The 14,395-nt window shown below is 33.5% G+C and overlaps 1 protein-coding gene across 2 annotated transcripts in view; it reads right to left on the reverse strand.

Moving 5' to 3' along the window:
• Positions 1-14,395, reverse strand: part of LOC143233352 (uncharacterized) — a 110,156-nt gene that overhangs the window by 47,128 nt on the left and 48,633 nt on the right. For both annotated transcript variants that reach the window (XM_076469519.1, XM_076469520.1), the window contains exons 5-6: positions 11,603-11,687; positions 9,859-10,122 (exon numbers count right to left, since the gene is read on the reverse strand). In XM_076469519.1, the coding sequence (XP_076325634.1) occupies positions 9,859-10,122; positions 11,603-11,687 (349 nt within the window). The remainder of the gene's footprint in view (positions 1-9,858; positions 10,123-11,602; positions 11,688-14,395) is intronic.

Raw genomic sequence — 14,395 nt, forward strand, 5'->3', positions numbered from 1 at the left:
ACAAATTTAGAATATTGAAAAGGATTTTTTTTCATCAAGTCGGGGTCATTTGTGACGAAAACAAAAAGTTTCCAGACGGAAAGCCCAATGCAACTATACATGTAAATAAAACAATTTATAAATAGTAATCATAAATCACTTTATATTATCACAGGTTTTAAGTGCATCAGTAACTACTAACACCATGTAATGTCTGATTGAAATACAATGGGTGAATTACACCAAACATTATCACGAACCAAATATACGCAATCCACTCAAAGTATTTTTTATTAATTTTGGAAAAAAGCCAAGTTGGGCTACTTGCTGTGTCTACTACGGGAAAATGAACCTCAAATTTTAGCGTTGTAAGTCCGCGAACTTAACGCTGTCATACCGGGGGAACTCGCTCTGAGCGTTGATAAAAATATCTGGGTATTGTCGCTGAACACTCAAATACTGTGTACAGATTTAGTTTTGCTACAGTGTTTCTTACGTCACGAGAAACTATTGAAATACCAAAAGCTGGCGAAGCAGTGGAAATAATAGGCATAACATTAACTACAATATGTTTTCGCCATTCCTCTCAATTTGTCTGTTTCGGATACAAAATGAGGATCGCGTGGAAACAGCATTTCTGAGTTACCTTCTGGAAATGGACAAACTGGGAAGAATGTAGCGAAAAAAACCCATACATGCGCAATAATGTGCTTTTAAATTTCAGACCTATACGAAACTATTGACAGAAAAAGAGATTTAGTTTGTTTTGGATTTCGCGCAAAGCTACACGAGGACTATCTGCGCTAATCGTTAATAATTTCGCAGTTCAAGACTAGAGAGAAGGCAGCTAGTCATCACCACCCAACGCCAACTCTTGGGCTACTCTTTTACCAACGAATAGTGGGATTGATCGACACATTATAACGCTCTCACGGCTGAAAGGGCGAACCTGTTTGGTGTGATAGAAAAGAGGATTGTATCTACCATTGTGAGAAAGGAACAATGCGTTCGAATAGTTACAAAGGGTATGAAGTGCTACTGAGGTTTAATCTTACTGTGCCGAACATATAAATATACTACGAAATTACAACAAGAGTTCACACTTACTCAGGCTTTCAATGTGAAGAAAAATATTTAATTATTTGATAAAATATTTACGGACATGTTTAATTAATATCCAATAAAAATATCATCACCAGTTAATTAACTGACAAGTCTTTACCAAATTATTTAACTAATGATAGATGAATCATTGAGTGGTCGTACAGAGTAACAAAACAAACAAAAAATGGTGATTTCTTCCGTGATAAAAACAATTAATTTAATGGTTATTTAGAACACTCAACGCTTCTCAATCCAACAAAATAACAGCCTAAAGTTCCACTTATGATGGAAATTATAAATGGGACATATCTTACACGAAATATTACTATCATAAACAACACCTAATGATAGAAAGTATGTGTAAACATTTGTAATACTTTGTACATTTCAACATTAAACATACTCCGTCATCAACTCCATGAAAATAATTATAATAAAAAATTCTTCAATACATGTACTAACGTTAACACATTTTATTTTTTTAATTAACCTTTAAATTCATTACTTTATTTTAATTAAACATAATGATAGCTTTGTGTTTCAGAGGTAACGTAGTAATTAATAACAAAAAGTCACCTTGCTGGTTAACTTTCTTCAGAAGTTCAAACAGTGTTACTTTTTAACTACATATAATTCAATGACATTGGTATAGCACAACATTGTAAGTAAGTGAAAGATAATTCAGTTAATTGGTGAAGCTGGTGACAGTTATAGTGCGTTTTATAGAACATTCAGTGGTATTATTCGTTTGAAACGGTGAAAGTAACCAATTCAAACCAAAACTAAAATATAGCGAAATTATGTTGAATGCAACTATTTATACAGCACACTGCAAAAATAAATATAGAGAAGTGGAATATACGTTTTATTGTCCATGGCCTCTATTATCTCTTTAAAATGTTAATTTTAAATTGAACATATTTATTCATGTCACTTGTATAGTGTGTGCTGTTTGTTCTGAGGTTTCTTGGGCATCTGTCACATGTATAGCTATATAAAAAAATGTATACTTCATGTCATATAAATGTTTTACAGATACTATAAATGGAGTTTGTTTGTTTGTTACCCTCAATATACATAAAGCTTGCTACTTTGGTTAACGTAACATAACTGGCAATGAATTGTATGCGAGTTACCTTGTAATGTTAGAGGTATCAAAAGTGAATACAATAAAAACACAAATACAGGCTTATAAAAAGAGAATGCAATAAGAATAAGGATAGAATGCTATCTTTTCTACTTTGAGTGACCTAAAATAATAGAATATAACCAGTGATGAATATTTACATGTTGTACATACACGATACAATCACTTTGTTCTGAACCATCCTTATAATCAGCATCTAAAAAGCTGTATTACAGGAATTTACCATGTAAAATCTCCTAATCTGAAATTACAAAAAGAATGTAAGGTACAAATGTTTAGTATTCTGAAAAAGATATTGTCTGTACTGTTGAATAACATTGTGGCAGTAGTGAAATAGTAGAATGCTACACACCTATCTAACAGTCATACAATGGAGGTAATTGGAAAAGTAAAAGAACTTATTACCTCAAGTAACTTCAGAATACAGCTGCACAAAGTAATGTTAGCCTTCCTTAGAGAGATAAAAAGAATTCATATGGATTTGGGTTGACAAAAGCACCATCTTGGCCATGTTCATAAGCATCTTCTGAGTCACGTAGTTCATTGAAAGTCCAACTGCTCTATGTTGTACAGGTGCATCTTGCGTGTGACAAATAGGACATGTGTACTTAATGTCCTTCAAACAGCATTTCAAGAATGCTGTAAATCATACTGTGAACACTTTTCAAAGGTTTTTGAGACAGTTGTTGCTTGTTACAACTGCAAAGGTCAGATAAACATCTGTAGTGTCACAAAAATGGTAAGGTGACTCTAGATATCATCTTTGTATAGACTGGATTCTAATGAGACATGAAGTCATTCAGACAGAGCATCCACCTACATGTTCAAGTTAACATTCCAGTTTCTTTGCAAGATGCAAGTAGAAACAGGGAATTCATGAGGTGCTACTTACAAGCACCTCTGATTGAATTTTTGGGCTTATGGAATGCTTAAATTAGCCCTTGAAAAGCACTATCCTCACAAGTTCTATTTAGAAGAGGCAATTAAAATTGGCCTCAGTGTCTTGCATGGTAGGTTCCTGTGCAATAACACACAACTAGTATATCATAAAGCCAAAGTTAACATCTACTTAGTTATTTTAAGAGTAAGGGGATTTGTCACCTACCATTCACCAATGCTACAAGAGCACATTTGCGAGGTGTGTTTCTTTTAACACTTGCTAAACAAGGCAGCCCAACATCTTTTATCACTTATCTTATGATGCCAACAGGGTGGTAATTCTGAAAACATATAGGGTTATTTCAACAGATCTTGATGAATGAAGCTCAGCAAAACTTCTAAAATGAAAACAAACAATTAAACATAAATGAAAATGAGACAAAATATATAAGGATTAAACTGTCCTTCTTATAAGGTCAAACATATTCTTTTTGTCTTACTAAAACAACCCAAACCTCTTCAGAATGACCCACTGTTTTTGATCCAGATCAAGATGCCAGGGTGGCTCATGTTGCAAGGGTTAAAGAAAAATGTCTAAGGCTGTTCAAAACCTTTTCACTTATTCATGTTGTTATTTTTAATATTTACTTTGTATTCACTGTAGAAATTTGCTGAAGATGGAATGTATGTATTGAAAAGTATTTGATATTTTTTTATTATTTGTCTCTTCCTTAGTTCACCATTAGGAAAACTGGTTGGAAATAGTTACAATCACAATAGCTGTTTGTTTCTATTAGTTTAACTTGTTGTAGAAATAATTCTTAAGATGTTAGGATGAGGACTTTTATTAATCCGTTTGTGATTGCCCATCTTTCATGCATTGCTATCATATAGTCATACATATAACTTTTAAAGAGAGTCTATAATTATTGGGTTTAGTTCTGTAATAACACTGCTCAACTAAGTTCTTTGGTAAATGAGGAAAATGGATAAAGAAACTAGGTGTAAGCAAATATGCACAATGAGATTAAATATAGGACTACTGTCCAACCATTCAAGCTGTCTGAACAGTTCTTATGCAACATTAAACAACCACAGAAACCTTGGTATTGATTCTAAAACACATTTTGTTTGTGTATGGCCTAAAGTACACCAGACATAGAATAACTTCCAACTATGTCTTAAAAAGTTGTATTTTTTGTTTCATTTCATAGTTTGATTGTGTTACTATGTTTATGCAGTTTATATTTTGAAAGGCTTGTACATTATCAGTTTATGTACTAAAGAAATGTAAACACCTTAAGCCTGTATAATTGCTCAATCACCTTTGCATTTTAATTTTTTTTTTAAATTAATGAAAAATATATATATGTTTCCAAATTATTAAAAACCCTGAGTACAGATAGTTTTATGGTTATTAAGCAGATTTTATTACTTTCTAGGAATTCAGTGTTGACAGTTCACCATGGGGCCACCCAATGTCTTAATTTAAAAAACAAAAATTTATATCCTATATAATGCACTGTATGATTTAACTTTATAAAACAATAGAAATAAAAGCTGTTTGCAATAAATACAAAACTTTTGTTTGTAAAATGACTACACAAAAAAGTAATTCATAAATAACTCTTAACATATATAAAAATAAATTCATAAATATCTTTAGAAGCATACAGAATCAAAGATTTTTTAATACATATTACTATACTAGTAACCTGTGTAACACTCATAAAGTTCACCACTAAAGCAGTGGAACACAATCATGGAAAAGATAACAGTTTTTTTTGACACAGTGACATTTTTGACAGCTTAAACCTTCTGACAGTAATCCCAAAGAACACGTTTTTTCTCAGCTCTGTCAAATCACTGGAGGTATTGTCAATTCAATGTTCTTTAACGTACTACAAACAGTTGCTATAACTCAATCTGTAGGTTTACCAACCTGCAAGCCAAAATCTGAAGTTTGATTCCTATGGTGTACCTTTGTGTTAAAGCAACAAATATTCAACTGTTTTCACCAATCACAAACCTATGAATTACTGCACAACAGCTGCACAAACTTTAATCCAGGATTTGTCCTTCATTAAAGTAACTGTAAAGGCATGTATAATATACTGGTAGTAACAATCCATTTTGGTGAAGTAATGTTAAGTTGCCAAGAGACTTAATAATAGAGACGCAATAGTAATAAAAATATTGTTTAGAATTCACTGTAAAAATCTAATTAGCCTTTCCTGGGGTTTAGACACCCAAAACAGAAAAACAAAAACAATAAATTTAATCCAAAACTGTCATCTTTTCCTGTAGTAAAAATATCATGATTCATGCAGACCTTATAAGAAAGTGTATTATTAGTTGCATCATACCCTAACCAAAGTCTGAACTATTCATATATTAACATCACGTTGTCCTTAAGGGGTTTTTGAAAAAATGAATTTACATGAACACAATATTTGAATAATTTTTGTTGCTTGCTTTAAGTTACTTTTACGAAAATAATCAAAAAACGTTCTTTTTTCTTCTTTTGTGATTAACGCAGATTAAAAACCTTTTCGGGGGGGATTTGGTTTGGTTTGAATTTCGCGCAAAGCCACACGAGGGTTATCTGTGTTGGTGGGAAGGCAGATACTCGAACCCGCGATTCCCAGGTTACCAGTCGAGTGCCTTAACCGTCTGGCCGTGCCGGGGCTTTTTTTTAGAGGGGAGGGGGGTAGGGAAACTGGAGAGTGATGTAATTCCTGTTTGGAGATATTTAGTACTTTTTAAGGGATCGTCTCCTTGAATGCTATGTAATTCTAAAGACGTAGGACTGAAAGTGAAAACGAATGTACAATAACACCTCAACCACGCTACGTATGGATGAAGCACTGAACGACGCGCTTTTATTGCTTTCTACGGGAGAGGATACGTTTCGTACGTCACAGCAGAATGTTTCACTCCATTTAAAGCGTTACCCCAGAACTATCATGGAAGTTCATAAAGCCACTCGGGCTATCTGCTGTGTTCACCGCAGAAATCAAACTCCCAAATTTTAGCGCTACGGTGCATGGATATTAGTAGTTCTTGGAAACTTGGGATGGTAGTTTAATCTTTATTAGTAATGGTAATGCGATTATTTACTAAGTTACTTTAACAGCAAAAATCCGATTTATAGAACCTATACCATAAGATAAAATACTAATACACAAATTCAAAGCGCTAATAACACAGTGTTTGATGTCCTACGGACGAGCACACTGATAGAACCACGTATTTTTCGCGTATAAAAGAACAATTATGGTGTAACATAAAACTTATAACAGGTATAAATGTTTAAACTCAATAAAATGCTCTTCAATACTTCGTTGATACATCCGTATAACTTCAATGAGTAAGATACACCTAATACACCACAGGGTTTTATACGTTTGACCTCCTATAAATAATGCTGTGAACTAACACACCAGTGTTTCATTAGCCATCGTGAGAAAACATGCGCTGTCGAGGACTTGAACAAATAATGAAAGGCAGCAACAAAAGAACACCTGTTTTGGTATCACGTTTTAACAACAGCCTACCAATTAGACTTAAGTATTTCACGGTATCTTTAAATATGCAAGTGGAGTCTGGCAGAATGTTTCTTCCGTATAACTTGTAGCTTAACTCTAGCCCTTAAAACTGAGCAAATTTACATGATACATCATGTATATAAATATATAATATTACAATTTGGCTATGTAATAGTTTATTTGTATTTTCTGGAAAAAATAAACAGTATATATAATGATAAATTATGTTGTCAAGATTAATACTGATCCAGATTTATTATACTTCTTTATTAAATACTTGTATTTAATAAAGTCCATAAGCATTAAGAATCCTTATGTGTATTATTTAGCCTTACTCTGAAATTTGTTATATAGTCAGAACATTGTAGAAACTCTACCAGTGCTGTAAACATTTTATTATTCATTTGTCTAAATAGCTAAGTTGATTGGTATTATTTTTCAGAGGCTGTAAAGAAGTCTGGAATCCACGATATGGATGTTTAGTATCTTATAGTAATTTCAGTACTTTGTCTGTACGGTGACGTCACCATGTCCTGTCATGTTATGGCTAATGATTTTGCATATTGACAATAACTTTTCAGCTTATCCACTATAGAAAAATCTGTCATGTCCAAACTTCATCATTCTTCCTGTTTCCTTTCCAAATCCATCTAGTGTAGGAAGGTTGGCTTTTCAGCAGCAATTAAGACTAATCTGATTGCACGGAAATTCATAGCCACTATGTTTGGCAACTTGACCAGTATGTCTTCTGTGGAAACACTTCTTAATCTTTTCAAAACCAGGAACTGCCTAACTGCCATCATTAACCATCATGGACCATTAAAACATAATTGTAAAGGCAAAACCATAATTTACATGCACACACACACATACATATATATATATTTAGTCAATTTTGTGTTTGTCTTTGTGAAATACCACTGACTGTTAAGGTAGTTGTGAGAAATTGACATGTGTCCATGTACCAATGATGAAGAAACACTGTTATTTCGAACACAAATACCCGTTTCATTATCCAATTCCTTGAAGTACCCAATAATTGAATTGATATGTTATGTAAGCAGCTTGTACACACGACTTGTGTCACTCTTTTAGATGGAAATTTTTCTGAATTATGTTGCACAGTTGTGCATGCAATAGGTGTGCAGCTTTTGCCAAAACCCTTTGTGCTCTTAGATTCTCTCCTGTTACAAAATTTTGCACTGTGCGTACTATGGTTGGTGTACATTTTGTTGTAGGAGTCTTTCTGGATGGTACTGGTTCCTCACATTTCTTTGTTCTCCAAGATATATGTACAAGATATATTATCAGCTTATAGATTCTAAATCCTCAATCTGAACACAACTTTATGATCTGAATATATGAACATGTTACTTGGGAAAGAGCTGTTATATTTAAAGTGGCATCACACTACTTATATAATGCTACAATAACATTAAAATGTAGTTCTGACCACGGTAGTCACATTACCTGCTGATTTCCATATTTAAACACTTTTATGTCTTATGTTTTGTCTGAACTTGTGCAACTGCAGTTTACAGACTGTTGCATAGAAGCTATGTTGTAAATGTTTCCCTTTTCATCAAGTTAAACTTTGTTGTTCGAATTTATTTATTTCATATTTACAAACACTTTTGTCCCAATCAACAGTGATTACTTTCTACAACTATTAAAGCTTCCCCAAAAAAATACCAACCATCTTTCTATTATGAAAGCTTTAAAATGGTTAACAGTAAAATGAGTGTGACATTGGGACATTGTAACCATAAGAAAGAAACATATTGACATAACTCCAAATAATCAAATAACTTTTAATACAACTACTCTTCATCATACTAAAGACAATAAATTATACGTTATTTGCTTTTACACCACTATACCCACACTACCTGGTGGTCACTATCACAACTTCAGTAACAGTATGTCTTGGTTTTCCATATAGCCATTTAAACAAAGAGTAGTTATGTTTAAGAATACATTTCAGTCACACAGATGCTATTTGATATACCATTCCATTTTAAGTACTTTAGCAATGGCACTTTGCCAATTTTTATTTTTTGTGTAACAGCCCGTAACACCATAGAAAACAGTACGATAAGCTGGAATAATTGGGCATGAATTACAGGACAAAAAAGAAGGATATAAGAGGTCTTGTATGTCCAACTAACTGACAGTACACTTATTTAACCTAGAACAGATGCCAGTCAAACCTGGATGCCCCTACTAAGAACACTGAAATAGATATCAGGTTTAAATTCTAAAAGATAAGAACAAGGGATTCCACACCAACCTCTTTATAAAGATGACCCAGAACTAAGTCCCAAATACTGCCACCACAAAAAACAGTTTCCTTCTGAGGCCTTTTCTGAAGATGGCAGTAAATTAATAGCCAAGTTATAAGATAAAAACTAATATCTAGTAACCAAAAACATATTAGTAATTAATTAATATGTAGACTTTAAGTGACTGTATAGGCTCCTAACCATGACAATGGTGATGCAGTTTTATTTATATCCTGGATCACATATGTTACGAGCTACTGAAGAAAGACAGATCTCAAAAATGTAAAGCAAATACAATAAATTATTTTTTAATGGATTATGTACAAGTCAGCATTTTGCATTTTTGCCTTGGCTAAAGAACTTGACTTGTAATGAAAATACATATTATTAAACAGAAATTAATTAAATTATTTATGTTTAAGGTTACGCTGTGCAATTGAAACACTTAGAAACTCATAAAATTTTGTTTCTTGCATCACTAATATTTATTAGACACTGGAAAATCTGATATTTTAGTAAGAAATTGCTGACTGAAATAATTGTTTTTCATATTTGAGAATGAACAATATATTATATAATAAAAATATAAGATAGCTGCCTTTAACCGCATATAAAGAAACTTATTAAAAGCAATGGTTGATTCAAACTAGAAAAAACATTAATAAACATAAGAAAATGCTAATGAACAATAAAATGTATTTATTCATTGGCATTAGAAACAACACAAAACGTAAAGCAGAAAAAAACACATTATCTTTGATAATAAATATAAATAATGAACACTAACCAATAATAACAATGAACAGAATCATTTTAGAAATATGAAGATTATTTCATACAAAGAAACCTCCAAACAAGAACTATAGAGGTACAACTTTGTCCTCTTGAAATAAACCTCTTTCAACTTTCTTTGACATACCTGTCGTTTCTCTATGTCATCTGGAAGTCTATCCATTGTTGGAAGTTCTGTAAGAAAGCTGAATTTTCTATCATATACACATCGGTGCAGTTGTTTGTCAAGCATCTGGAAGTTCTCATAACTTCTCCTTACAGTCCATGAACGGCCATTGCACGTTACTTCAACACAAAACCACATCTTGCTACTGTCGTTCTCTTTGTCAGTTCCATTAGCCAGTGTTGGTGGAATCTTGGAAAAATCTGGTCGTTCATCACACAAGTGCATCTTAATAAGAAAAATATTAATATGTATATTTTATTTTCTGCATAAAACGTTCACAAAACTTAATCATAGTACCCTGAAACATTAAAGTATATGCCACTCGTAATTACCTTAATTTAACAAAGTTCTTACACGTTGATGTTACTTTAAGATACTTAGCATCAACTGAACAACAAAATCTTAAAAAAGGGAATGCTGATAAAGCAAGAGAAATAAATTATAACTACAGTTTACTTATAAAATGTTACAATTTTTTTTTAATTTGATGAAGACTTCATCACACTTTTGAAACAAAATTACTGATACTCTATAAACATATTTTCTAAATCATTTATCGATAAATGACTCTCTCAATTTAGGGAGTCACTAATAACATGAGAAGCACATATTCACACACACACACACAAAAAACAACCACCATCCCTATTGCAATTAATTCCATAAATTACCACTACAGTCTAATATGAGACATAAAATAAAGTAATTCCATCCAATATGCTTTTTTGGTAGGCCCAACCAAAAGTGATTGACATGAAAACCACCACAAAAGTCATTAATGGTTTTTATTTATGTGAACTTAAGACTGACTGAAGTCATGTGTACATGAAGAATATGAGAAGTTAAGTTAGACAATGAATTTAAAGTGTGTACTGTTAATTTATACAGTGGGTAAAAACATGGACAAAGAATACAAAGCTTGAAAATTAACAGTTTTGTGTTTCTTCTGGTTGGAGAACAATGCAATTATTTTGTAATTTTCCATTATAAAGATAAAAGGAATCACACAACCATCAGTTGAATACTGACTTTGTTGTAATGATCAAAACTCAGCTAAATTATAACTTAAACACCAGCATTATATGTCTACAAAATATGTGACTTCATGAAAAGCCATGTGAGCCACAGGATCTTTTCAAAACAAAATATTCAGGAGGACACATGTGCATAACATGTTAAATGATCACAGCTATTCAATTTTACACATATCACTAGTTTCTTTTTGTTCCAAGCTACACCACTGTGCTATCTGCACTGCATCTACTATCAGTATGAAATGCCACATTCTACATAATGTTGTAATTACAAGAAGTAGATGATTTACCAATTTCTATATGGACATAAGCCAAAACATCACATCCTACTTAAATACAAGTATAAAAACTTTCGAATGAGAAACACAACTGTATCATGGTCCCTTTTCAGTATATTATCGAAATAACATGCAAAGTTTGAGATTACACAATCTAAACTTGAATATTATACACTTAAAACATTCTTCAATGACACTAACATTATATGAATGTTTTGCTTATTATGAGTTGTACAGAGTAACCACAAGAATATAGTGGAAGAACATAATAATGAGTACATTATAAAGATAAAGAATTGAACTCATTTTACCAAGAGTAATTCATCTGTCTGCTAGTGAGAGTTTACAAAATCACAAACTGAAAACAAAACCAAACAATATCTTCATGCTTACCACTATAGGACCAAGTTCTACATTATCATAGTGAAAATGTGCACATTCGTCTAACTTGGGAAACCTGCTTGTTTCATCTGTGGTGCTAAAAAGGAAACAAGACGAATCATACATTATTCTAAATAGTAGTTATTGTTGAATGGGGAATCTCAATACAAAGTGCTATGAAGTTAGGTGTAAAAAAGATCTATTGAGGTTGTGAGAGGTGAGAGAGCATCCAGGTTTTGGTCACCTTTCTCTGAACCCCAACCGATGTTCCTTACACCTAACTTTGTTTGTTTTTGAAATTTTCTACAAAGCTAAACAAGGGCTATCTGCACTAGCCGTCCCTAATTTAACACAATAAGATCAGAGGGAAGGCAGGTAGTCATCACCACCCACCACCAACTTATGGGCTACTCTTTTACAAAGAATAAGAGGATTGATTGTGACGTTATAACGTTCCCATGTCTGGTGTGACGGGAAGAATAGGGGGATTGATTGTGACGTTATAACGTTCCCATCTGTGATGTGGCGGGAAGAATAGGGGGATTGATTGTGACGTTATAACGTTCCCATCTGTGGTGTGGCAGGAAGAATAGGGGGATTGATTGTGACGTTATAACGCTCCCATATCTGGTGTGACGGGAAGAATAGGGGATTGATTGTGACGTTATAACGTTCCCATGTCTGGTGTGACGGGAAGAATAGGGGGATTGATTGTGACGTTATAACGTTCCCATGTCTGGTGTGACGGGAAGAATAGGGGAATTGATTGTGACGTTATAACGTTCCCATGTCTGGTGTGACGGGAAGAATAGGGGGAATGATTGTGACGTTATAACGTTCCCATGTCTGGTGTGACGGGAACAATAGGGGAATTGATTGTGACGTTATAACGCTACCATGTGACGGGAAGAATAGGGGGAATGATTGTGACGTTATAACGTTCACATGTCTGGTGTGACGGGAAGAATAGGGGGATTGATTGTGACGTTATAACGTTCCCATGTCTGGTGTGACAGGAAAAATAGGGGATTGATTGTGACGTTATAACGCTACCATGTCTGGTGTGACAGGGAAGAATAGGGGGATTGATTGTGACGTTATAACGCTCCCATGGTTGAATGGCGAGCATGCCTGGTGTGACGGGGATACAAACTCGTGATCCTAAGATTAGGAGTCGAGTACCCTAACCATCTGGCCAGGCCGGGTATCTAACTTTTCAACAAGCACTGCTTGTTCCTGATGATCTATTTGGCGTTATGTGTCATTGTGCCACATTTAACTAATTTATAATGCGCTAGTTGACAATATTTATTTGTGCATTTCTCACGCTACTTGTAAATAACCGCTTTTCCTAAGCGTCCAATAAAGTAGTAAAACGAGTTATTTTGTATTGTTTCTAAAGCATCTTATCTAAGAATAAATCAGTTGCTGTTTTCGTTATAAACGAACTGTCAGGTAAATTAATTCTATAATTACTAAAACTTACCAAGAAAGTTATCACTAATGTTTCATTTTAAATAGAAACTTGCACCATTAAGACTAGCGGCAGTTTCTTCGTAATAGTAACCGTTAATAATAATAATAAAAAAAAATAACGGAAAATTTGTTAATTTTACAACGATACCACGTGCACATGCGATGTCAATTTCTACAGGGGAAAAAACCCAGACAAGCAAAGTAAATCATGTCTTTACAAGATGTAAAAGAAGTAATCATACGAGGTAATAATTTAAGATACTGTATTTCACGTCCTTGAAGTACAAAAACGGCTTAGTTGTGTTTGCACGATAGCGACAGTCACTGTGTAACACTAACAGTAACATAGATAAAATTTATTAACTTGTTTACTTGACACGAGACAGTAGCTTACACAATACATGGTGACCTCACTCTCTGTCTGAATTTCTTTACCACGAACAATGGTGGTGGAAGCGGCTAAACTGTAGTATGGACCAACGAAGCGGAAAGGATTTGAACAAATAAAACGACAACGGAAGCCTACAGGCTTCAAAATATCACAGCAAGCACATGAAGGGACCATTTATTTACCTTCCGTGTGAACGGTAAAATCATAAGACAGTCTGTGAAAACCCTTGTTCTTTGGTTGGAAAATGTTAATTGTTAACAGCAAACAAGAAGTCTGTTTTAACAGTATTAATTAATATACTTAATTCGTGCCACGTTATTAATTCTAGTATGGATTTTCTTAATTTAAACGTGTTTGTAATTATTTAAATTAATGCAGGAATAGAGATACGAATAAACTCATTTTTATTTAACAAATATCAGAGGATCGAATCTCAGTTACATCAAATATGTTCGCCCTTTCAGCCGTGGGGGCGTTATAATGTGCGATCAAACCCATTAGTCGTTGGTAAATGAGTGGCCCAAGAATTGGCGGTGGGTGGTGATGACTAGCTGCGTTCCCTTAAGTCTTAAATTGTTACATTAAGGAGCTGCGTTCCCTTCAGTCTTAAATTGTTACATTAAGGACGGCTAGTGCAGATAGCCCTCGAGTAGCTTTGCGCGAAATTCAAAACAAACAAATTTAACAAATGTCCTATGTTTTGTCTTCTGATGACGGCAGCGGATTCTACCGAAACACGTAGTCATTTTAATTTTCAAAAAATTTTATTGAATAATCTACACGTTGTTTTGCCTAAGTTTTTAAATGGAATTTATTACACCGTATTGTCATATATTTTATTTAAAGATTTGTATACCCATTACTCCAAGAGTAACTTTCAATACAAAACTTGTAACCTGAATATTAATCTGAGTTCATTAAGTTGGCGTAGATAGCAT

This window comes from Tachypleus tridentatus, chromosome 12 (assembly GCF_004210375.1).
Source record: "Tachypleus tridentatus isolate NWPU-2018 chromosome 12, ASM421037v1, whole genome shotgun sequence".
Lineage (NCBI taxonomy): Eukaryota > Metazoa > Arthropoda > Merostomata > Xiphosura > Limulidae > Tachypleus > Tachypleus tridentatus.